This window comes from Telopea speciosissima, chromosome 5, assembly GCF_018873765.1.
Source record: "Telopea speciosissima isolate NSW1024214 ecotype Mountain lineage chromosome 5, Tspe_v1, whole genome shotgun sequence".
Lineage (NCBI taxonomy): Eukaryota > Viridiplantae > Streptophyta > Magnoliopsida > Proteales > Proteaceae > Telopea > Telopea speciosissima.
In genome coordinates this window covers 54938506-54964947 of record NC_057920.1, presented here as the reverse complement: position 1 = coordinate 54964947, position 26442 = coordinate 54938506, and the positions used below count along the sequence as shown (strand labels likewise).

At 40.7% G+C, this 26442-nt stretch overlaps 1 protein-coding gene across 1 annotated transcript in view; it reads left to right on the top strand.

Moving 5' to 3' along the window:
* Nucleotides 1–290: 290 nt before the first annotated feature.
* The window catches only part of LOC122661979, a 140647-nt gene continuing 114495 nt past the window's right edge, over nucleotides 291–26442 (top strand). The window contains exons 1-2 of the mRNA XM_043857512.1: nucleotides 291–520; nucleotides 15987–16215. Coding sequence (XP_043713447.1) covers nucleotides 331–520; nucleotides 15987–16215 — 419 coding nt within the window. The 5' untranslated portion in view covers nucleotides 291–330. The remainder of the gene's footprint in view (nucleotides 521–15986; nucleotides 16216–26442) is intronic.

The following is a 26442-nucleotide window of genomic DNA, read 5'->3' as shown; positions in this document are numbered from 1 at the left end:
ATAACTAACAGTAGACTAACTCCGTTAATGTAGAGGGGGTGATCTGAGTATTTTTAAATTTCAGGGGATGATCCGAGTTTCAACCCATTTTTATGGGGTGTTTCGTAAATTTCCCAAACAGAATTTATCGATAGTAGTAGAAAACAACTGGATATGTATGAGCTCGCCAAGAGGTGCTGTCTGTCTTTCTTCTATCATTCTTTCATGGCAAAAAAGTTACCCTCTTTTTAGTTCCATTAACCAAAAAGTACCTTTTTTCTGCATATGAGTGTGTGAATCAATCTAGCATGTTTATTTCTATTGAGAATATCAGATCCTGAGCGCAGAAAAATGTATTTCGAGCTCTCGGTAACCCGCCCGAGACCATCACCATCACCGATATCATCCTTCCCGATACTTCATTGCCGAGGTTCTCAAAAGCTTAAATTCCCTGTAAGGTGCTCTCAAGAACCCCCACAGCGTTTCAAGCTCTTGGGCCAATCTTTTGGCGACAGATGGAAACTAAAAGACATCGATGCAAGTGGGTCCTCTCTTCTTTTCATTTTAATCTTTAGTTAATCTTTGTGTTGCTTATTAATTTCTTCTTTGTTCCATTTCTCATTGGAACTTACTTGTCTGTAACTGGTGTAGTTTGGATGTTGATAATTGGTTTGCAATTGAATTCGGCTTCAATTAACAACATAGAATATTTGAATCCATTAAATTTTTTGTCTTTCAGCAAGTATGAACTGATTCTGATCACTTAAACATTTAAATCAGAACAAAAGATGAATCTGAACTTTCACCTTTGACATCTAGTGCTCAGACTACCAGGAACGCAGTAACGATAAGAGAAAGTACTGATCAAATAAGCACACGAGCAATCAAATGATTAGAAGAACTCAGCAAATTTTAGTAGCAAGAAGGCTGGGATTCTGTGATAGGAATTAGAGACAATCTATGATCTCCTTGGAAGAGTATTAGTTGCCTTTAGCCTATCTTTTCTTGTGTAAAATTTGACATGGGGGAATGGAGAGAGAGAACCCGCCTCTTGGAAGTCTTGTGGTGAGTTTTCAATTTTCATACCAAGTATTTTTTCAGTGGCAGTTTGTGTATAACCATCTTCACATGGGATTGATTGGACCCTTCAATTTTGAAGAGGCTTTAGAGAGAGGGAGCCTGAGTGTGTTTAGGTTTTTTTTTCAATCCTTTAGAATGTTTTCTTGTGAGGGCGGGCCTTGGTGCAACTGTAAAGGTTGCTCCATCGTGACCAAGTTGGGTTTGAGTCTGGAAACAGCCTCTCTGCGAAAACAGGGGTAAGGCGGCTTACATTATGACCCTTCCCAGACCCCGCAGTGGCGGGAGCCTCGTGCACTGGGTGCACCCTTTTTTTAGAATGTTTTCTTGTCTGTGAACTATCAGGATAATGGAGTCTGGTCTCTAAATTGGTATGCCATCACCACTTCCGAACCTCTATCTTATGCTTTTCCCTTATAAAGCGCCATGAAAACCCCTAGCGGCCATCAAAACAAGGATTTGAATGGGAAAATAATCTTAAGAAGGTGCTCACTTGTGATGTGTACCTGAAGAGACATCCAAGTCGAATTCTTCTGCCTCATGTTTGTCTAATATGCATGGAAGATGGTGAATTTGGTGACCACCTATTTCTTTGTTGCTCTCGTACTGAACTTTGGTTGTTTCCTGAAGACATGAATGAGTTATCCTGGTATTGTCACATGTCTCTATTTGGTAGAAGGGGGAAATTCTTTTGGAATGGGCTCTTGATTGTATCTAATTGGTGTACGTATGGGTGGAGCAGAATGCCAGGTTATTCCCATATTGGTTCATTGAAGTACACAGAGTTATTGATAAAATCAAAATCAGGGTTACTTCCCGGCTGAACTGCTTGTTCCCCTATAAGGCAAAAAGTGCTAATGAGTTGTCAAACAGGGAGTTTTGGCCTAAATTATGTTTCTGGAATGACCTTCCTTTGTTAAATGTAGATCTTTGCCGTTTTGGTTGGTAGACTGTCTATTATTACAGTCATGGGTTATCTGTTTTATCTAGCATGAATTTCCCTCTTGGAGGTTGTACTTCATCTTGATTCTTTTCGCTTTATCGATAAAAAGAGCGTACCCAGTGCACGAGGCTCCCACCTGTAATGCCCCAAATCCGGGTTAAGGATATGGTGCAGGCCCTCACGGACCGCTGTTAAATCGCGGTTGAATCTATGAACTACTATGTGCGGAACTACAAACATGTATCAGAGACACTAGAGTATTGCAGTGGAAACATAATAAACCTCTCATAAATTGTAAATTGGCATAAGCCATCTTATACTGTATCATCTGGTACATCATTTGTAATCTACTGTTAATTACTTCAAAGACATAATTAAACCTATGTATTACACAAAAGTGTAACTACACAAGATTATCTAGTCTCTGAGGTGTCTCCCTTACTCAGATCATCTAGTCGGGAAGTCTGACATACTCCCCTTTGGACTTCCTCGTGTACTTTGCACACTTGCACTCCTTGTGCACATGCTCTGTAAAAAGAATCACTTCTGTGGGGGTGAGCTAATTCGCTCCGTGAGAAAGAACACAGTTCATATCATGCTCATGAATGTAAAACAAACATGCTATATTGGCAAATCATGTTGTGCTGGTAACTCATGCTATGAACATGCTAGTAACTGTAAAACTGAAATATGATATCTGATCATATAACTAACATGCTTGCATTTAAAACAATGCACTCTATACTTTCTTATGCTTAACTTGTCTTTTACTTTAACTTTTAAGTCTGGCCATCTATCTCACAATGACCTGCCACTCTGTAACTCATAACTTTGCCTATATCTCGCTATCAGTAGTACCGTTACATATCGCCTTCATACTCTGATAGCCATTTCCAGTGTACCGTTACGTTTCTTTGTCGCACACTAAAAGCATGTCTCAGACATGCCGTTACGTATCGTCGTCGCACGCCCCCAGCATACCGTTACGTATCGCCATCATATGCTAGAAAGGAGACTTGTCTATGCCTCACCTAGTACTTAAAACCCTACTAAAAAGGGTTGGCAGTCACGGGATCTTACCGTTCTGTTCTTTACTTTGTTTTCTGATCTCAAACCACTAGGGTTCCTTTGCTATTCTTTACTTTACTTTACTCGAGCATTGGTGCTCCTTTACTTACTTTATTGTACTTCACTCGAGCGTTGATGTTCCTTTACTTTACTTTATTGTACTTTACTCGAACACTAATGCTCCTTTATAGTTCTTTACCAACCTCCACTTCTAGTTCACAATACCTGTAACAACCCCAAGATGGATAGGACATTGATAGAACCCCTACTATCCCTTAATGGACATTGGGGGACCCTATACTATCCCTCTTTCCTGTTGTTGGAACAGACATTTGCAACCTTCAGTTTCGGTTTGGTTCTGTATCTTATTGTTACTTATCATGCCACACTAAGCTTTCAATCATAAAACCATACATTTTCATTTCTATAAAACAGTAGATCATAGGGACAATGATAAAGTAATCAATACTGGGAAAACATGCAAGATATAAATAGGATTCCCCTCACCTGTCAGTGTATATGTCTGTAAGTGTCTATACTGTACTTACAACAACTGTACTATCTCTCTACTACAGTTTAGCAGTGTAGCTTGTACTCCTCCGTTACTGGTGGATCAATCTGGATCTCTACAATACCATTTCAATATTAATATCTCCTCTTTTATACTCTTGGAATGGTGGAAATGATCTCCCATCATCAAGACTTAACTAAAATAATCTATTTAGCCCTACTAGGGCATCTAGGCAACATTGGACAACCCAATGGTCGAACCAATGGCCAAAACTGGGAAACCTAACCCTAAAGTTAGGGTTTTTACTTCTCTTTTCCACATAACTTTGTGGAAATTTATCCTCTTTGTACGAAATTCATTCCTACAGCATAGCAGCTGTACTATGCAACTTTCTAATGGATCAAAACATCCAAAAACTAAGAATAAACTGAAAAAGCATTTAAGATTTACCTTTTCTAGGCTTGAAACCCTAACTTTATCTCAAATCTTTGATCTCCTCAATGAAAACGGTGATCCTACGTTGTTTGCAACTTGATTCAACGGTGAATCGACGCTGAAATCACTTCTCCTTCAGTTTCCCTTCTTTTCCTCTTTTCTCTTTGGTTTTCTGGCTCTTTGGAATGAACCAAATGAGCCGTAAAACACACTAAATAGGGATGATTCAAGTTCTGCCGGTTGCTGCCTGCTGCAGGTTTTTCGCAGTTTCTGGCTGGTATTTTGGCCATAACTTTCTCATTCTATACCCGTTTGACTCACATCTTATGTGGTAAAGTAGATAATTCTCGCGTTTTGGGCTTTCCTAAAATACGACCTTAAGGTCCTCAAAAGTTCCCGCAAAGTCTTTTGACTAGAAGTGTTAAAATTTCTATTCTTTGGTCTTTGCTATAGGACACCTGTAAGGTCCACACTCATTGTAGGGTCTTTCTAACTTTACTAAATACTCGTAAAATAGTGAAAATAATCACATTTGCCTTTGCTTTAAAAATTCCTCTATTAGGCTAATTCGCACTGGTTCCGTCAAAAAGAACCCGCTTACGTTTGTTAATCAATAAAACTCAATATTATATACTTTTCTTAGGACGGGGTATTACACCACCACTACGGGGTCTTGGGAGGGTCATAATGTAGACAGCCTTACCCCTGCTTTCACAGAGAGGCTGTTTCCAGACTCGAGCCGGTGATCACTAGGTCACAATGGATCAACCTTTACCGTTGCACCAAGGCCCGCCCTCTTTTCGCTTAATCGATAAAGCTTTAAAAGAATCTGCAGGTAATTCAATTTCAATTTGAAATCCAGAACTGATATCTACTTCCACATGTCCAGGCTTTATAAAGCCTTATGATATTGATGAAAATGAGAAATAAATTGGGGCTTTCAGTCTTAAAACATGGATGTTGTTTTACACCAACTTGACTTTACTACTTTAATTAACTTGATTCTTTAAAAGTCTAATCTGCCCCATGATGACTTATTTACATTACGAAGACTTCCGTACCACTAATAAGCCCATATACAGTAATTCAACTCAGCCATACTACTAGTCAAATAAAAGGAATTTGATGTAGGTCAAAACACGAAGAAGAGGCCAAAACACTGTTTGCGTGAACAGTATCACAGCCCCTTATTTTGGCTTGGTGAGAATATTACTAGAAGATCGTGGGGGTGGAATAGTCTTTTATTTATTAGTCATTCAATTCTTTAAGTGAGGGGTATAATTGTCTCTTTGGGCCTAAGTATTTAAAGGCTACTTGCTAGAATCATTGAACCATATTGAGAGGTGGGGACCACTAATAAAGAGAATCAACAGCAATAGTTGATCACTTAAAAAGTGGGGTGCACAAGAGAAGAAGCCGGCTGGAAGTAGTAGAAGATCCCTTGAAGATTTGAAGACCTTATCTAGTTGCTATTTTTGAGTCAATCCTAGTTACTATTTTCTTAATTTCTATTTCTTTGTTACTTGAGGTGCAAGTATGGCGCTCTATGTATTGTAAAGGCTTTTAGAAGCCTCCCCACGATGTTAAGTAGTTGAATGAAATTGCTTTTGAGCAAGAAATATTCTCCTTGTCAATTGAGTGACAATGAAGGGCTAATAGGAGCCTGGCTGTGAGAGCCGAATACTCCTATTCTTTTCCCTCTTCTTCTCTTATCTTCTATACCAATCGATCACTTGTGTCGATGTTTCCTCTGTGAACAATACAAGTGCTGTGAAGAATCCTTTGAAGGCTGCAATTTATCCCCAAACACTCCAAGACTGTTGCTGCTGTTGCTGCCATCGATTGAAGATTGCTGCTGTTCCTGCAAGTTGAATTACTGCTGCAACTTCTGAGTTCCATATTTTCACCATCCACCACCAGAACCTACTGGGTTTGGGAACATGGATTCACACCACCAACCACCCCACTCGATCCCAGTTCTGTCCTATTCTACTGGTTGGATTGTCCCGTAGCCATAACCTTCTATTTTCATTCCCCCCTTATAACCCCACCTGTGTCCATCAGAATTACATCAAACTTGCTGCAGAGCTTTCCCTCAACAAAGCCTCCACTCGATCCAGACTTGAACCCAAACTGATGGCTGGTTTGGCCTACAGGGCTTAACCTTCTAATTTAGTGTTGCTTCCATATCTCCCAATTCCTCCATCAGAATTGATTGAAACTTTCAGCAATGTTTCTCTACCATACAAGCAGCATTTGATCCAAGTTTGGTTGCTTTCTCATGGATGTTTGGTTTGAAACCCTAACTTTCTAATTCTGTCCTTCGTTACTATTTTGGTTTTGTGGGTTATTTGGGACTAGTATTCTAGTCTTACATTAGAATTATAATTACCCCTTGCGTAATATATCCTACTTAACTACTGATGTTACTTTGACTATTCTCAACATCTTAGCTCTCCGATTAGGGGCCGAATCACATGAATCTCTTGTGCAAGGTGAAGGACTTTTGGACCTTCTAGACGATGGAACACAAGGAATAATTGTTCTTGATGCTCTGCATCAATCATCAAGGTTGAAAAGAAGCAGCCATTGAATTATCCTTCTTTGAGTCCTCATGTATCATCCTCTTAGGCATTGCTTGTAAGGAACGGGAAACAATGACAAATGCTTGCCTTGCCATTTAATCTTGACTATGTTTTTTTTTGGGTGAATAAAAAGTTCATTACCAAAGAGAATGAGGACTACAAAAGCCCCTGAAGAAGGGGAAAAGAAGAGACAAATGCACAAATACACAAGCAGCCCAGCATCTCAAACACGAGAGGCAGAGGACTGAAGAGAGGAGGGGGGAAGACCCCAGGATACAACAATATGCCTGTTCCTTGGGGTGTCATTACTAGAAGAGGAGACAGTAGGGAGCTTGACTTTAATGTCAAAAGAAATGGAGTCCCAAATCTGGTGAAGAGGCCGAGAGTTGGAGGTCCATTTCCTGATTATGCTCCATCTAGATATTACCGATGACAACACAAAAAGCCAACTTTCCAACTGTGTTGCGGATGGAAGAACCAACATAAGTCATGTCGACCCAAATCCACTCCCTTGCAAAAGGAAAAATTCTCCGCCTTCGGGGTCAACATTTTGCAAGGATGCCTTTTCAAATAAAAGAGGAGAGGGGGTTGGCAAAGAAGAGATGGTCAGTATCTTCTACAACATTCCAGTAGAGGCAACACATAGTAGAGACCGGAATCTGACGGTGGCGAAGAAAGGGCTGGGTTGGGAGGCAGTTTGAGAAGACTTGCCAGACTGTGAAGCAGTGACAGGGGATGTGAAACTTGAACCCAACAAGCTTCCTCCAGGGGGCAGAGAACCTCTAGCTTGAATGAGATCCCAGGCAACTTTAAAACTGAAAGAATCGGAGCTGGCTGGGGCCCAAATAACACAGTTACCCCTCCAAAGGGTCTTCTAGGAATGGAAGGTAGTGCATCCACATATTGTTAAAGGTTAAGCACTAGGTGAGAGTGGCAGGGGGTCCCAATCATCATCAAGATTAATGTCAGCTACCATATATTTTCTATTCAAATAACAATTATAAATAGCTCTTGAATTGACTGTGTGAAGGAAAATTACCATAGGATGCCAATGGTCCAACCATAGAGATGTAGAGCTGCCATCACCAATCTGAGAACGAATAGTTCCAAGGGCAATAGGTCTAAGAGCGAGGATCTTGCGGCAGACCTAGGAAGCTTCAGAAGAGGCAGAGATAGTCCAAATGGAGTCGGTGCGGAGAAGACCAGAGTAAACCCAATCAACCCAAATACTTCACATTTTGATTGCAATTTTCCAGATCAGCTTGATGATACCTGTTGAGTTCACATCTTTGATGCGACGGAGCCCTAAACCTCACTCATCTTTAGGGAGATAGACTGAAGTCCAACTGATGGGATGGAGGAATCTTGTAGTTTCAGAACCTTTCCAGAGAAAAGAAGCCATAAGGGATTCCAAAGACTTGAAAGTTGAGGATGGAAGCCCAAAAATACCCGACCAGTAAATCTAAGATGATTGCAACACTGATTTAATAAGGACCAGACAGCCAACATAAGAGAGGAGCTTGACCTTCCAAAGTTGAAGCTTATTCCTAATGAGATCCAACATAGGAGAGTAGTGATGCGTAGTAAGTCTGGCTGGAATAAAAGGCAACCCCAAGTACTTGACTGGAAGTTGGCCAAGAGAAATCCCAACATTTCAATCAAAGAAGCTTTCTCAACATCAGTGACCCCAACAAGAAATAAGAGGGACTTCCTAGGGTTAATCCGAAGCCCCAAAATATCTTCAAAATGCTTCAAGCAAGACATGATAGCCTCAAAAGAACTAATAGAGGCCTTGGAGAAGATCATGAGATCATCAACAAAGACAAGGTGAGATAGCTTGAGGGCTTTGCACTTGGGGAGAGGAGAGATGAGCTGCTGGTTTGGACAAGTTTGAATGCTTCTAGATAGAAATTCCAAAGCCAAAGTAAGGATGTATGTGGAGAGAGGGCAACCTTGCCGAATTGCCATTGACGAGGCAAAGTATCCAGCTGGGCTGCCATTGACTAGCACCAAGAAGCTGAGAGAAGAAATACAATGGTGAATCCAATGGATGAACACTTAAGGGAAACCCATCTTATCCATTACCTTAGCAATGTAATCCCATGTCAAGGAAATTTCTTTGGAGAGTTGGCCAAATTACAACAACTCGGTACTGTTCAGAAGTATCAATCCAAGTTCGAGAAGTTGCTTTCCAAGGTGGGGCCCATTTTGTCACATAGATAGGTCATTTTTTTTTCCAGCGGTCTAAAAGACCAAATCAAAGCTGTGGTTCTAGCTGGCCGACTCACTACAATTTCGACAGCTAGTGGATTGGCTCAATTGTACGAGGTCCGTAATCGCTCACTTGAGAGAAAGAGCATTCCACTTGTCATAGAACCAATTAATCAAAGTTTAATTCTTCCAATTCGTCAACTCAGTTCAACAGAGATGCAAGAAAGGCGGAGGGTAAGAGACATGGTTACAACTGTAATGAGTGGTTTGTGCCTGGACACCCATGCAAAAATTGTACTTGATTGAAGGTTGTTACGAAGAGGAGGTCACGTGGAAAGACACTGAGGCATTGCAACACCAATTTCCAGAACTCGGTCTTGAGGACATAGTTGTCACGGCGATCCAAGTCGGTGGAGGGGTGTCACGTCGATATATCGACATGTCGCCCGCCATGGCGAGCATGTCGACCATGTTGTATTTTTTATTTTCTCTATTTTTAATGTTTTAATAGATGTATACTCAAGCCATGTTTTATTTTTTCTCTATTGTTTCTCAAGTTTTAAGAAGAAAATTCAGAAATCGAAGAGGGAAAGAGAGACAGGAAGAAGAAATCAAAGAGGGACGCCATGGCGTAGGTCGCCATGCAACCTTCTCCAGCGCTAGGACGCCATGACAACTATGCTTGAGGACAAGACCGGAACTTAAGAGGGAGGGAGTTGGTACGTGCCTAGATAGCTAACATACATGGCGCATACATGGCTCATGCGTGGGTGTAGGAGGGTGATTACGTGAAAGTGTATTGATAGGTTATATTGAGTAGTTGAGTAGGAGTTATGTTTAGAAGGTGGGATAGTTACATTGTTGGGTAGTGGAGTAAGTTATTAATATTGTAACCAATAGAATGTGGGGTCGTGGAGTTGTTTGAATTGGTTGTACTACTTATTTAAGAAGAGATAGTGAAGGAGAAGGTAACTTGGAAAATCCCCTAAATTCTCTCTTATGATATGAGGCTTTCCTTCCCTACAATCTCTCTCTCTCTCTCTCTCGCGCGCGCGTGCGCTTGATTCGGTCTTAATTCTCTTTCAATAAAATAGGTATACGAACTCCGCCTGCGCATTTACCACACACACACTAACAGGTCTAAGAATAGAAATCTCATCATGGACTTGTATAGTTTCTCCAATTGTTAAAACTTGAGCAAATTGTGCAGGACAAAGAGATTGGGTGAATGTACTGATTAGGGTTTTATTTCCCTATCCTAATAAAATTCTCTTACGTACTAAAAGATAAAGAAGAAAAGCCATTAGTAGGCCATGGTGTTTTGATCCCATGTTTCACTGAGGTTATGTCTTCCATATGGGAGCTGTTTTGGCCGATTCCACCATTGAAAAACTGGGGAACCCTTCAAATTGCTCACATGTTAAATTTCTGGCCAATCTCTACCATATGGCCTATTCCATTTTCCCCTCATGTTTTCACCATTAGACTTCTAGGAAACTGATGTGGCCATTCCAACTATTGAGTAGATAGGGGAGCCTGTCATTGGCCATATTATGGTCAATCTTATGACCAAATTCAATAAAGTTGGGACTTGCCACTGGTATTATCAGCCACCTTAATGGTCATCAAAATAGATTGTTGGATTGTGTGGCATGTTGTTTTTCTTTTGTGCTGATCTGATTGCATGAATTGAGGGTGGTTTAAGCAACATGTCTGCAAAATTGGAGGGTTAATTAAGGTTACATGGGCAAATATGGGATGGATGGACATGGTTGGGACTTAGCATGAACCATAGGATTTCTCTTATTTGCCCTTAAAAGAGCAGTTGGAGAGCTTTATCTTCATTTTCTAAGTTTGTGAGTGATGAGTTCATAGGTGCCAAGGCGGTTTTCTAGGTCCTAAGCGGCTTGGCAGCGGCCAGCCACCAAGTTGTTTAGGTGCCTAAGCCCCAGAAATCATGGAGAAAAGGGAGAGAAAAAGGGCGTTGGGAGAAAGGAAAATTGGGGGAAAGGAGAAGAAGAGGACAAAAGTAGCAGCAGTAGAAGCTGGATTTATTGCCAGATATGCAACAACCATTGCCGGCTTGCCGCTTCAACCACCGCTGCCACCTCTGCCAGAAGGAGGAGAAGGAAGAAGGAGAAAGAGGAGGACGAGGAAGGGAGTGTACCTGCAAGTAGAATAACTGTCAAGGAGAATAACAGCCCATTGATAGGCAGCTTCCCTCCATCGTATATTTATAATAAACAAAACCAATAACATTACAATTAGAGACCTTGCGGAAATAGGAATTTGAAATCTTAATCTATCTAATTTAGGAAACAAAGTACTAGCCTAACTAGGAAAGTAAACTAGAAATAACACGAGACAAGTACTAAAATCTACCATTAAGTTATACCACGATAGGGGTACTCCCCCCTATTGGTTAACCACAAACACCCACATTGCAATCATTAACACTCCCTCAAGCTGGAGTATATATATATTTGTGTGTGTGTGTTTGTGTGTATATATATATATCAAAAGAAAGCTCCAGCTTGGACCAACAATAATAGATATTAAAGCTGCATGTCTTGAATAACAGTTGTACACGCCGGTGAGCACGAAGAGAATGTCATTCAGGTAGCAACATGGTCCAAGATCTCGTGAGATCTCGCTTTTGTCTCGTTTTTGTGACCCAGCGGGAAACCGGATTTATTTCTGGAAATGCAACAACCATTGCCACTACAACCACCACTGCCACCTAAGCTATGGATGTCTTTCCTCACCACTTCTCCAGTTCTCCTAGGGTCATTTTTAGGTTTGCCCCTGGCTCTTTTAGTTCCTTCAATCTGAATCAAATCACTCCTCCATAGTCCATACTGGAGCATCCAAAGGCCTCCGTTGAACATGGCCATGCCACCAAAAATGACTTTCTCGTAGCTTATCATGGATCGGAGCTATTCCAAATCAGCTCTAATATGATCATTCCTTACTTTATCCTTCCTAGTTTTGCCACTCATCCATCTCATCATCCTCATCTCCGCTATACCGAGTTTATCTATATGATGCTTCTTAATTGCTCAACATTCTGCTGTCTGCACCATACATCATAGCCAGTTGTATGACTGTCCTATAAAATTTTTCTTTAAGTTTTAAAGGAATCCGTCAATCACACCCGTCAATCACACCGTCCTTTGGAAGCACCTCTCCACTTCATCCATCATATTTTAATTCTTTGTGAAACATCATCATCTATATCACCTTCTTTATTTATGATTGGACCTAGATACCTAAAATAATCACTTTGCGGAATCTGCCTCATCAATTTTCACCACCTCTTTGTCTGTCCTAGGGTAACTAAAGCAGTATAGAGTTAATGGCTGAGTAACCTTTCACCACCTCATCACCTCATACACTAAACTTCCTAAAACAGTATCCCATGATGGGAGATTATTCCTGGTTCAATTCTGAACCAGAACCGTATGACTGAGTTAATGTCTGAGTTGACTCAGTTGAGTTACGGAGTTGACTCTGGTTCTTCTTCCTTCTTTGGTACTTCTTTAAGTACCTTTGATCTGCATCACTTTATGTTATTTGTCTCTATTTAGTTGGGATAAGGTTTAATTAAGTTTTTTTTTTTTTTTTTCTTTCAAACAATCTATGGTTGCTGACATAATTTCCTTTGGTGATTGGGCTCCACCAGTTTCTTCATCCCCCATGCTCTCAGCTATGTGGAATGCCTTACCCACCATTGGTAGAGGGCCTCAAGGTAGGGGTGACATTGTTTCCTGGGTGCCATACTCTTCGGGCCTCTTCAGCTCCAAAGCGGCTTGGGAATGGGATTTCGTTCGTTCTTGGGGGCCCATAATTCTTTGGCGCAGCCTTGTCTGGTTCAAACACCGTATCCCCTGTCACAGTTTTACAGTTTGCCGGGCCCTCTCCGACCGCCTTCCAACACAGCCCTTCCTCATTCACCTCCAGATTGCTGCCTCTCTGATGTAGAATCTGGCCAGAGAAAGAGACACAAGAAGGCCCATCGGACCAGGCCCCTTTATGGGCCAGAGATGGACCAGACCAGGCCCCCCTCCTGGGCCAGAACTGGACAGCCCAAAGATGCCCCACAATCTGGTTAGAGATCCACCTTGACCAGTCAAAGATGCTCCACAGCTTGAGAGGAAGATTGTTCCACGATTCTGCTAGGATCCTCTTTTACCAGTCAGCTGGGCCTGAGTGCAATTTACAAATTTCTAATTTAGAAGTTTCCATAATTACTAGTTTCTAATTTGTGGCTGAAGTATAAAGCCAAATAATTTTATTTTAGTCAACTTCTCTTTAGTAAGGATTTAGTAGTTTCTATCTTATTAAGTTTCTATTTTAGTGTAGTTTATTTTTGGAAGTTCTATTGTAAGTCTGCCTATTAAAAAGGCATCAGATTTTAATGAAAGTCAGATTATTAGAGAAAAGAATATTGAGGCCACTTTAGTCATCGTGTATGGGAGCTCCTCCTATGCTGCAACAGCTGAGATAGCTGTGGGTGAGAGACCCAGAGTGAGAGGCCCATTTCCTCTACCCCCCTTCTTCTTCTATCTACTTTTTCTCTCGTCTCCCTACCCTGCTCGATTCCCAGACTGCTGCTGCTGTTGCTGGAGTTCACTGTTCGAGATTGAAGACACCGTCAATCACTGCTGTTGTTTCTGCTTGGTGTTCTATCGAGTGGACCTGCTGCTGTGCCTCTGTAATTCATCTGGTTGCAACCTTCTAATTTCAAAACCTTCATCCAACATCCACTAACCCTGCTGGATTTTGAAACTCAGATTCCCTTATACCATCCCTCTACTCGATCCACACTTCCACCCTAATCCAGGCCTGAAACTTCCAGTCTCCCATTACTTTCTATTTTATCTTGAACCTCCCATCTTACATTTCCACCATCAAAATTGGTTCAAAGCTACAGGACAGGTTCTACAAATCAAGTTCCACAATCAGTTGCTGCTGGAGACCAACCCAACCTGATTTGGAAGGTTTTTCCTTAACCTTCAATTTTAGTGGTTCCTTGATAACTTCCCATCGAGCCGTCAGAAGTGAACCAAACTTTGAAAAGACAGCCTCTCCCTGCGATCCAATGGAGGTGTCCATCACTCCATCAGCTGGCTGGTTTGATAAAAATCCTAATCTTCTAATTTCTGGTTCTGTTCCTATTTTGAGTTTTGTGACTGCTGAGTATTCCTGGGTTATTTAGGGCTAAAGCTAACCTACATTAGCTCTACATTACACTCCCTCTTGCTATTTTTTCTGGAATGCTGTGGAAGACATTGATCATCTCTTCTTTGCTTGCGCCCTCTCCTCTTCTATTTGGAAATGGGTGCTAGCTAAATGTTGGTCAAGAAATCGAAGGATCCTTCCTTTTCAGAGAGAATGGATTTGGGTGACATGTCCTTTGCCGGTTCTTCAATCTGTGATTCATTAGGTAAATTAGCCTTTGCTGCCACCATCAATCAGATTTAGATGGAGCGAAACTTTAGGAAAAGGACTTCCGACTCAAGACATTTTAAGCAGATTTGAGACTCCATCTCCTTCGACATCAAGAGCAATTTATATTATGTCTATTATCGTTGTACTGACTCCCCAAGGAACAGGCATATTGTTGTGTCCTGGGGTCTCCCTCTTTCCTATCTCCAGCCCTCCTCCCCTCGCCCTTGAGGATTGGGTTTTGGTTTGTTGTGTTGTCCTGTATTTTTTCTTCTTCCCTACTTTCAGGGTGCCTGTTTCCTTCTTTCCTCTTGGTAATGAATTATTTATTCACCCAAAAAAGGCTTAGTTGAGTTGAGTATATGCGTTTTTGGGCACATAGAAATATGCATGTGTATATTTGCATTTCTGTACATAGATCCAAGGTTCTAAAACTCGGTCTCGACCAGGTCGAGTTTTCCGAGATCTCGGCCAGACTGTTTTTTTTTTTAATGTTTCGGAATTATGTTTCGGTAGGCATATGGCCATAGTTGGCTCCGAAACTTTAAGGGAAGCTTGTTTTAGGCTTAATAAACATAACTTAAAAGTTTAAATTGAAAAAAAAAACCCCAATTTGGTGTTTTGGATTTGCACCCTTGGTTGGCTGTAAAGGCCGAACCCTTAATGTAATATTGCCTATTCTATACATTGTTTGAATGATATGAGACATAATTGGCAAGTAAAACAAGTAAATTATGCACATAATATTGAATAATTATTTAAGAAATAGTTAAAGACTTAAAGTTTTTATTACAAACCACAAGATACAATGAAGTGTTCACAATGCATGTTACATAGACACCCAACCTAAGTACAATGAATAATACATAAGTCATAGACACCTTACTACCCTAGTCTTCCACATCTTAACTCCCAAGTCCCAACAATACAATACTATGATTCTATAAGTATTGAGGAGGTCGAGATTCTCAAAATATTCGAGATTTCACCAAGATTTCTCCGAGATTCTCGAAATATTCGAAATCTCGATTGAGTTTTTTGAGTTTTTACATTTTTTGTTTCGTATAATAATTCGTCTCGAGAAGCTCAAGTTTTCCGATATCTCACTGAGATTTTGAACTATGCATAGATCTATGTATTTGTACATGTGTTTTAGCTTTTGAGTTTCTGCACTTATTATCATTTACAATCTGTGAAGACTTCTGCTAGGTAAAGGAGGTCCAGCTTATTACTAATGTGGAATTTCCAAGACATCTTGTACTGTTACTATTTCATTAACTGCTGTCTGCTGGCATGTGGGATGAATTATCCCATCTGAACCTAGTTTATTTCATCCTCTTTTCTGCTTGTGATATAGCTCAGATCCTCTCAGATTTTCATATGGTCCTTTAATGTTTATTCACTTTTGTGTTTCTGAGTCTGGGGCATAAAATGGTCAAACCTTTTGGCACATCATGATTATTTGGTTCCGGGGTAGTGTTTGTTCAACATTCATGTATTTGCTTTCTCAGGCATGTACATTAGTTATTAACTGAGGACAATTGTAGTCATGTACTAGTCAGATTATACATGGCTAGCAATGGATATAGAATATAAATTATTTAGTGCTCATCATACACTGGTTGTTAGTGATATCCTTTATATTTCTGCAACTCTCCTAGGTTCGATTAGCATCTTCTGATGGATGCTTTGTTTGGGTTTCCCAAAAACACTTCTTCCTCCTTGGCAGGTGCAGTGCAAGACAGATTAAACTTATGGCTTCTAAAGACCCAGAACTTTTTGAATGAAGTTGCCTCTCCATTGGTGAAAACTGGGCAGGTTAGGAAGACTGATCCTGAAAATGCCCTGGACACTCAAGAAATTGGAGAACTCTTTCTGGCAGAACAAACTATTGATTGTAGAATGCCAAATGGAAATCTTTCTTTAGCTGCCATTGCATCCATTGAGCAGTTCAGTAGGTAAAGAGGCTTAATGAGTAGTGGTTTCAAGCTGACACGTTGATATGTTTGGGCTGAGCTTTATTTTATTGTATTCATTAGTTACTTGATTCTTTTCTTACTTTTCAGAATAATTTTGGCATGGTGAGGTGAGCATGTAATACTTAAAGAATGTGAACCAAATTATTATTATGTAGGTGGGGCTTAGCAAGACTGCCATTCTTGCCAAGCTTAGCAGGATGGGCTCCATTTCTGCCACACGGTAGCTTAGGTAGCACTCAAACAACACAGGAGGGTAGATCCCATCCTTGCCTACTCTGCCAAATTTTCAGTTTCAAAGCACTTTGCCATATGAGCTGTGGTTGAAGTAGAAAGATTTTTTTTAGCCATTTTGACAAAAAAAAAGGTGAACAATTAAGACTTCTGAAAATACAGAGAGGTGTCCAAGTGGGCTACTAGGACTTTGATATACTAGTTGTAATACAACTAATACAGAAGGTCCTTTATCTTATCCAACAGTATTGAGATGCTAGAGCAGTCCTTGCTGTGGCTTAATCAAGCTGCCCATCATGCTTAGCCTATGTCTATTTGAAGCTTTGGTGTCTACTTTTTTCTCGCCCATTAAGAAATGTTGATGACATGGAAGTCCTCTAATTGTGCAGTCTATTAATGAATATGTTGAGATAGGCTAAATTACCCGATAGGGGTAATTTAGTCCTTTGGTTTTATTAGTTTTGTTTTTTATTTTTATTTCCTTTTCTGTTTTGTTTCCCCTTAACCGATCTCTTTTTGGGATTCCTAGTTGTAATGGGAATTCCTAATAGGAATAGGCAAGGGGGGCATTCCTATTTTGATTAGGAATCATTCCTACTTTGATTAGGAATAAGTTGCATTCCTACTTTGAGTAGGAATAAGGTGTAATTCTGGTTATTATAAATAAAGGGGCTGGGTGGTCGATTAAGGCACTCAAGCATTCATATTCAATGCTGCTTACATGGTATCAGAGCCACCTCTGATCTGAAGAGCAGCCCTCTCGATTTTTTTTCTGGTTTTTTTTCTCCAACTCTCTCGGCTACTGGTTCTCTTCTTCTCCACCACTCTCGGACTCTCTATCTCATTCAGGGCAGCAACTTTGAGGTGATCCAATGAAGATTTAGCTGCTGCCCTCAATGACACCTCACTGAAGATCGAAGACAACTGGTGTGACCTAAATCTGCCGGCAGATTCCCTCCATCCTTGGAAATCAAGCTACTTCTTCAACTCCAGTTTGATTTCTGTTTTTTTTGGAGGTAGGTTCCTGCCATTATTGGTCTACACCCTCCCTGATTGAAGACTGCAACTTTGGATCAAACTTAATTCAGATTCCAACCTGCGATTTCTCTGCAAAGCAGTTTTTTTTTTCTAAATTTTGACAAATTTAGGGTTTCTTATTAGCTCATCCGAAGGAGCTAATTTTGGAGGACTTCTTCCCCACTACTAGAGGAACGCTCGTTCTATTTTTCAGCCTATTCTGACGGCTGAAATTGCTGCAACTTTAAAACCCATCTTTCACATTCGATTCAGTTTTTTGAAGATCTGTTTTTTCAAATTGGTGGATCGATTTCTGCCTAGCTGAATTATGGGTGACTCAGAGATGACTACTGCTACTTCTGGAGGGGATAGTCAGACTAGGAATGACTTTCTTCCCTATGCTGCTGCCGTTAAACTTGATGGTACGAATTATTTAATTTGGGCCAGATCACTATCCTTAACCGTGGCTGGTAGGGGACTCACTGGCCATCTTATTGGCACCACCAAACAGCCTACTGAAGAAGGTGCTGCCTGTACTAAATGGGCTGCCAATGATGCTATGGTGATGTTTTGTTTTGAATTCTATGACCACTGACCTCTCCAGTCATTTTCTCCTCCTTGACACTGCTACTTAGATATGGACTGTTGTCAAGGGAACTTATGGTCGTTTAGGTAATGGTGCTCAGGTTTATGAAATCAGGAAGACACTCCAAAATACTACTCAGACGGAGATGTCTGTCACTAAATACTATGCTGCCCTCAAGTGTTTATGGCAACAATTGGATCACTATGCTTGGTTTCAACCTATTACTACTACTGACATTACTGCCTATCACTCTTATGTTGATCAGTTTCGGGTCTATGATTTCCTGGCTGGCCTTAATGATGTTTATGATCCTATTCGGGTGCAAGTTCTTGGTCGGGTTCCTTTTCCCACTTTAGAGGAGACCTTTTCTTATGTTCACAGTGAAGAGACATGTAGGGCTGCCATGATGATCACTCCCAAAGTTGAGAGATCAGCCTTGCAGACTACTGCCTCCACCCCAGATACTTCTTCTGACAGTTATGCTGCTGCTGCTACTGCTACTGCTACTACCAAAGAGCCTGTGAAGTGTGATCATTGTCACAAACCATATCACACTAAGGCTCAGTGTTGGAAATTACATGGGAAGCCTGCTGTTTTTGAGGCCAAACGTGGTCGTGCTAAGCCTAAAAACAAAGCCAATCACACTGAAAGTGTAGCTCCAACTCCCACTACTGACATTGGTTTCTCCCAGGAAGAACTCCAGGCTCTCCGGCGTCTGTTGAACACATCCGTTGCCTCCACTACATCTGCTGCCAATTCAGATTCCTTCTTTGCCCGTACAGGTATTTCTTTTGCTGGTCATTGTGCATCAGTAGTCTCCACTCCTTGGATCATAGACTCCGGTGCTATTGATCACATGACAGGTTCTTCCAGCCTCTTTATTTCATATTCTCCTGCTTCTGGTAAAGATAAAGTCAAAATTGCTGATGGGTCCCTCTCCTCCATCTCAGGGAAAGGATCCATTGGTTGTTCTCCTTCTCTTACAGTGTCATTTGTGTTGCATATTCCCAAGTTTACAACTAATCTTCTTTCCATTAGCAGTATCACCAAATCTCTGAATTGTAAAGTAACTTTTTTTCCCACTCATTGTGTTTTTCAGGATCTGGACTCGGGGAAGACGATTGGATCGGGTAAAGTGCATGGCGGATTGCACCTACTTGATGGAGACTCTGCATCTACTCAGGCTTTACCTTCTAGGCTCTGTCACCCGGCATCTTTCTCTTCTGAATTACACAAATGGCACTCTAGACTAGGTCATCCCCCTTTAGGTACTTTCTCCACTTTATTTCCAACATTAGTTAAAGATTATAATAAGGAAGATTTCTTTTGTGAGCCTTGTGTCTTGGCTAAAGAGATACGTTCAAATTATCTCATTTCTAATAAAAGATCTTCTTCCTTATTTCATATTGTTCATACTGATGTGTGGGGTCCATAGTTCGAGAACTCGCGAGATCTCGCCGAGTTTCTCGGTTTTTCGAAATCCCGAGACGAGACTACCTACGAGTCTCAAAATGTCAATATCTTGCCGAGATCTCGGATCTCGGTTTGACATAGGAAAATGCCCATCTTGGTCCTTTATATGAGTGCCAGATCTTGAGATCTTGCTGGAAAATCTTGGTATACAGATACCTATCTATGCTAGGAACCAAGACAGACACTTATTTATGCCTAATATCATTTAAGTAAATGAATTTGTATTTCATTTACTTAAGATATTATTCATAAATAAGCAAATACCCCCTATTTGAATCCAATAAAAATAGTTAAAAAATAAAATTCCAAAAGGAAAAAAAGTCAACCCCCCAGTTTAAGAACAAAAACTGGATTTTCGGCGGTAGGTGCAATTTGCTACTTTCTAATGTTGGGGTTTTTCTCAAATCTAAAAATTCCATAAAGCTTATTGTGGTAAAACATTGCAAAAAACCAAAAGTGCGGTAAAATATTCATTTGTTTTGATGTCCAAAAAACTATTTTTATTCAGAGCGATTTTGATAGCATTCGCACATACCGAAATAAGTTTGACCAGTACATAACTCTTTCAATATAAATCAGATTTAAGCAATTTTGGACTTGTTGGAAAGCTTACAAAACAGAGCTTTCCAACAAGTCCAAGATTGCTAAAATCTGATTTATATTGAAGGAGTTATGTACCGGTCAAACTTAATTCGGTGTGGGCGAATGCTGTCAAAATCGCTTTGAATGAAAAAATATTTTTGGACATCAAAACAAATGAATATTTTACCGCACTTTTGGTTTTTAGCAATGTTTTACCATATTAAGATTTATGGAACTTTTAGATTTGAGAAAAACCCCAGCATTAGAAAGTTGAAAATTGCACCTACCGCCAAAAATCCAGTTTTTGTTCTTGAACTGGGGGGTTGAATTTTTTCCCTCTTGGAATTTGATTTTTTAACTATTTTTATTCGATTCAAATAGGGGGGTATTTGCTTATTTATGAATAATATCTTAAGTAAAAACATTTACTTAAATGATATTAGGCATAAATAAGTGTGTTTGTCTTGTGTCTGTCCTGGTTTCTAGCATAAGTGTTTGTCCTGCTTTCCCACTAAGTGAAACTCCTATTTGGACTTTGTTTTTGCAAAATCTGATAGTGTCATTGTGTTTAAATGGCCTAAAATAGGCTGAATACCAAGTTTCAGACCCAAACTAGGTCTAAAACCCACAGAGATGAGGCTTCGAGTTGGGACAAAAAAAAAGTGCACCAACTCGGCGAGATCTCGGCGCGAGATCTCGACTCGACTCGGTTTTTCAAGGGTCCGAGTTGGCACCGAGACCCGAGTTTTCGAACCTTGGTGGGGTCCTAGTAGAAAAGTTTCTCTTTCTGGTCATCCGTGGTATGTAACCTTTATTGACTGCTATTCTAGGTTTACTTGGATCTACCTTATACACACAAAAAATGAAGTGTTTTCATGTTTTCAGCATTTTCACCAGCTGTTTAAGACCCAATTTAATGTCACTCTTCAAATTTTGCGGAGTGACAATAGGATAGAGTATATGGAAGGTCAGTTCCAAAAATACCTTGCTGCCCATAGAATCCTCTATCAGACTAGCTGTGTTGATACTTCAGCCCATAATGGGGTGGCTGAGAGGAAAAACCGCCACCTCTTGGAGGTGGCTAGAGCTCTTCTGTTTGCTCGCAATGTCCTTGCCCTTTATTGGGGGGATGCTGTCCTTACTGCAGCCTATTTGATTAATAGGCTGCCCAGTCGGGTTCTTAATTCCAGACCCCCTGTTGAGCTATTACTTGGCTCTTCTTCCTTTAGCGTTCCCCCTAGGATCTTTGGCTGCGTTTGTTATGCCAGGGATACAAGGTCCCCTGGTAAACTTGAACCACGTAGTCTCCGCTGCATTTTCTTAGGCTACTCTGGTACACAGAAAGGGTAGAAATGCTATTACCCTCCATCCCACCGGACGTTGGTCAGCATGAATGTCGTGTTTCATGAAAGTGTTTCCTATTATGTGTCCCCATCTCTTCAGGGGGAGAGTGTTAGTGAAGATGTGCTAACCATAGACTCTCCACCTCCACTCCAGTCTGTTTACAATGAGTCTGAATCAGTTTGGCCTGCTCCCAGTACTTCCCCTGAGTCAGGGGGAGAGATCCCTATACAGGAGGAGACCATCTCTATTTAGGGGGAGCCAACTAACCCAGTCCAGACTCCTGTTTAGAGGACTATTAGTGAATTTCAGAGGAGGATTGATGACAGTACTGTGAAGACCTATGGAAGGAAACATAAGCAGGTTCAATCAACTGTTGCTCCAATACCCATCCAATTGCTGCACCCGGATCCAGAACCTGCCTCTCCACCTGGTAATGTTCCTTCTCCTGAATTACCTATTGCTCTTTGCAAAGGTGTCAGGACTTGCACTCAGCATCCCATATCTCATGTTGTTTCTTATAACTCCCTTTCCCATCCTTTCGTGCTTTTGTTTCCTCTCTTTCTTCTGTTCGTATTCCTAATAATTGGCAGGAAGCTCTATCAGATGGAAGGTGGAAGGCAACTATGATGGAAGAAATGGAGGCCTTGAAGAAAAATAACACATGGGAGCTTATGGTTCTTCCACCTGGGAAGAAAACCGTTGGATGTAAATGGGTGTTTGTGGTGAAACAGAAGGTGGATGGCACTGTGGATAGGTATAAGGCACGACTCGTGGCCAAGGGGTTCACTCAGACATACGGCATTGATTACCAGGAAACCTTTGCACCTGTTGCAAAGTTAAATACTGTTCGTGTGTTATTATCTTGTGCAGTCAACCTTGGATGGGATTTACAGCAGCTTGATGTTAAAAATGCCTTCCTAAATGGAGTACTGGATGAGGAGGTGTATATGGACATTCCACCAGGGTTCTCTTGTGACAGAAACCAAGGAAAAGTGTGTAGGCTGAAGCGTGCACTATATGGGCTGAAGCAGTCACCACGAGCATGGTTTGGCCGGTTCCACAAGGCCATGATTTCTGTGGGCTATAAGCAGAGTAATGCTGATCACACACTCTTTATAAAGAGGGTCGGTGAAAAACTCACTGTTCTTATAGTCTACGTTGATGACATAGTGGTTACTAGCAATGATGGTGATGAGATCTGGCGGTTGAAGACCTTCCTTGGACAAGAATTTGAGATTAAAGATCTAGGGAAACTACGATACTTTCTTGGGATTGAAGTAGGCAGATCTTCTAAAGGCATTTTTCTCTCCCAAAGGAAGTATGTCCTAGACTTATTGACTGAAACCGGATTGTTAGGCTGCCATCCTTCAAATACTCCTATGGGTCCTACTGTTCGGCTCAAGGAAAAAGAGGGTGAGCCTGTTGATAAAGGCCGGTACCAAAGACTTTTAGGGAAGCTGATTTATCTCTCACACTCTCGTCCTGACATTGCTGTCGCTGTGAGTACTGTGAGTCAGTTTATGCATGATCCCTACTCTTCTCATATGGAGGCTGTTCTTCGTATCTTGCACTATTTGAAGTCAACTCCTGGAAAAGGAATTCTTTTGTCTACACATGGTCACCTACGGATAGAAGCATACACTGATGCTGATTAGGCTGGTTCTGTTGATCGCAAATCTATTTCTGGGTATTTCTCCTTTGTAGGTGGAAATCTTGTCACATGGCGTAGCAAGAAGCAAAATGTAGTTGCTCGTTCTAGTGCCGAAGCTGAGTTTCGAGCTATGGCACAAGGTATTTGTGAGTTACTCTGGCTTAAAGGTTTGCTACAAGATCTTGGTTTTCCTATTCGTCTTCCTATGATGCTGTACTGCGACAACAAGGCTGCAATCAGCATAGCACACAAACCAGTAGAGCATGATCGTACCAAGCATGTTGAGGTGGATAGGCATTTCATCAAGGAGAAGTTAGAAGATGGGCTGATTTGTATTCCCTTTGTGACATCTGCTGATCAACTTGCTGATATCTTCACCAAGGAATTGTCTAGGAAATTGTTTCATCCCAATCATGTCAAGTTGGGCATGATCGACATCTTTGCTCCAACTTGAGGGGGAGTGTTGAGATAGGCTAAATTACCCGATAGGGGTAATTTAATCCTTTGGTTTTATTAGTTTTGTCTTTCATTTTTATTTCCTTTTCTGTTTTGTTTCCCCTTAACCGATCTCTATTTGGGATTCCTAGTTGTAATGGGAATTCCTAATAGGAATGGGCAAGGGGGGCATTCCTATTTTGATTAGGAATCATTCCTACTTTGATTAGGAATAAGTTGCATTCCTACTTTGAGTAGGAATAAGGTGTAATTCTGGTTATTATAAATAAAGGGGCTGGGTGGTCGATTAAGGCACTCAAGCATTCATATTCAATGCTGCTTACAGAATATATGACATGCTCTGTAACACTTTGTTAGCAGAGGAAGCATATGAGACATTTTATGATGCAGATATCTGAAATTTTTTGTAAAGCATCCCTATAACATATTTAAAAGGTTTATGCCGCATAGACTGATCTCATATATGGAAGAATATGACTTGAGAGTGCCATTAGCTTTATTTTCAAATTTTTTTTTTTTGAATGTTGCTCAGCTTAAATTGAATGCCAGAGCATCTTTGAGATGCTGGGTGTGATTCAAATGTACGCATCAATTTGTGGGAGAATTTTAAGATACATCCACACATGGTAACACCCTTACATGTTGAAAGTATCATTTTCATACTTATTCTTGGGACATTTTTGTCCTTTCTTATTGTCCTATTATTAAGAGATTTTGATTTGGGAATGTCCTTGACAATTAGTGGATGATTGATATCTGTTTCTTGTGGTGAAACTTTAAAATTAATATTGTTCTACATTCTAAATACAAAGTGGACAGATTTTGCTTTTCTGTCTCTGACCTACAATTTTGGGGAACTTGACCTCCGTTGATTTTGTATATTGATGAAAAGAGGTCGACTAGTCTTTTACATGAGACTTTATTCTTTCATTATGTGGTGCTTCTGTTTCACATTAATTATACTACAGTTTTTATCACTGCTAAAAAAATTTAGGGAGAGGGTTCTCTGAGCAAGCAGCATAGAGGAGCGCAACAGTGAGCTGCAGCAAAACAGTATCGTATATTGGAGGCAAGCATAGCCTGGCCTGGCAGTTCAGAGAACCTTTGCCTAAAAATTTATTACTTATGAATGGCTAAACTTTCTCCAATAGCCTCTTAGATGTTATACTTCGTACAGTAATTATTCCTCTGCTGTCGGCCGGAAACTTGACTGTCCATATACCTTAGGAATCCCTGGTAGAAACTATAAAAGAAGAAAGCAAGGAGGACAACAAAGCTGAAAGACAAGGCATTCTGTGTATTAAAGTCCTTGAACCACTTTGCTGTGCTCTTTTGGAAATAATCCTTCCTTTTTTTTATTTGGGTGAATAATAATTCATTACCAATAAAAGGGGAAAGGATTCATCTTTCTAGTTTCTCTTAGTTGGCTGTCTTGGCAGGAGATTTTCAATAATCTCAGGCTTTTGTACTCATTGTTATTGTAACAGATTTAAACCTAGAGCAGCCAACAAGGGTCATCATAATTTATTGAGCTTCATCTCTCCCTCAAGAGATCCACAATCCTCGTGACATTTCTTTCTGGCATTCACCAAGTCATTTGCATCGTGGTTCAACAAAAAATAATCAAAGAGAAAGAAGAGAGAAGAAGAAGAAGAGAATAGAAGGCAGCAAGGGAGCTACCGATTGGAGAGAATGGACTTAGACCCCAATCGGTAGCAGCAAATGTTTATTTATAATAGGGTTATGATACAGGTTACAAAACTGCCCAGAGACAATGGGCACCCACATATAAGATTAAACAGCAAGGGTATGACAAGAATACCCTTGCGGTACAATAGTTATATAATTCATAACACTCCCTCTCAAGCTGGAGCATAAATATCACTCATGCTCAGTTTGGAACATCCTTGAAGATACGCATTTTTAAACAAGGCTTTAGTGAACAAGTCACCAAGCTGTTGAGTGAGCTGACAAACGGAGTGGAGATCAACTTCCTCATCACAGCATCACGAACAAATGACAATCAACTTCAATATGCTTAGTCCTCTCATGAAACACTGGATTACTGGTAATATAGACGCAACTTGATTATCACAGTACATGTCAATAGGTTTACAAATTACAACAACAACAACTCAGCGTTATCCCAACTAAATGGGGTCGGCTACATGGATCCTTTCAAAACAAAGTAAGGAAAACTGAGATCCACACAAAGGGAAATGAAAGTAAGAGGAATGAAGAATAAAAATGAAGAAATGAGACAAGAAAAGAGAGAAATGGGAAATGAAAAATGAAAGCAAGAGGAAAGAGGATAGCCCAGGAAATGAGGAAAATCTCAGGTGTCGACAACGTGGATCCTTGCCCTCCAATAGGCTCTATTTAAGGTCATACTGGGCACAAGACCTGCACTAGGCATGCCATTATTCACAACCTCACCTATGGTCATTTTAGGCCTGCCCCTAGCTCTTTTAGCTCCTTCAATCAGAATCAGATCACTCCTCCTTACTGGGGTGTCCCCAGGCCTCTATTGCACATGGCCAAACCACCTCAAACGACATTCTCGGAGCTTGTCGCTGATTGGGTCAACTCCCATGTCAGCTCTAATATGTTCATTCCTCACTTTATCCTTCCTAGTTTTGCCGCACATCCATCTTAACATCCTCATCTCTGTAACACATAGCTTCTCTATATAGCACTTCTTAATGCCTAACATTCAACCCCATACCATAGTTGTCACGGCGTCATGGCGATCCAAGTCGGTGGAGGGGTGTCTGATCGATATATCAACACGTCGCTTGCCATGGCAATGCCATGGCGATCATGTCGACCATGGCAGAATTGTAATTATATCCAAAGTTGAATGGCA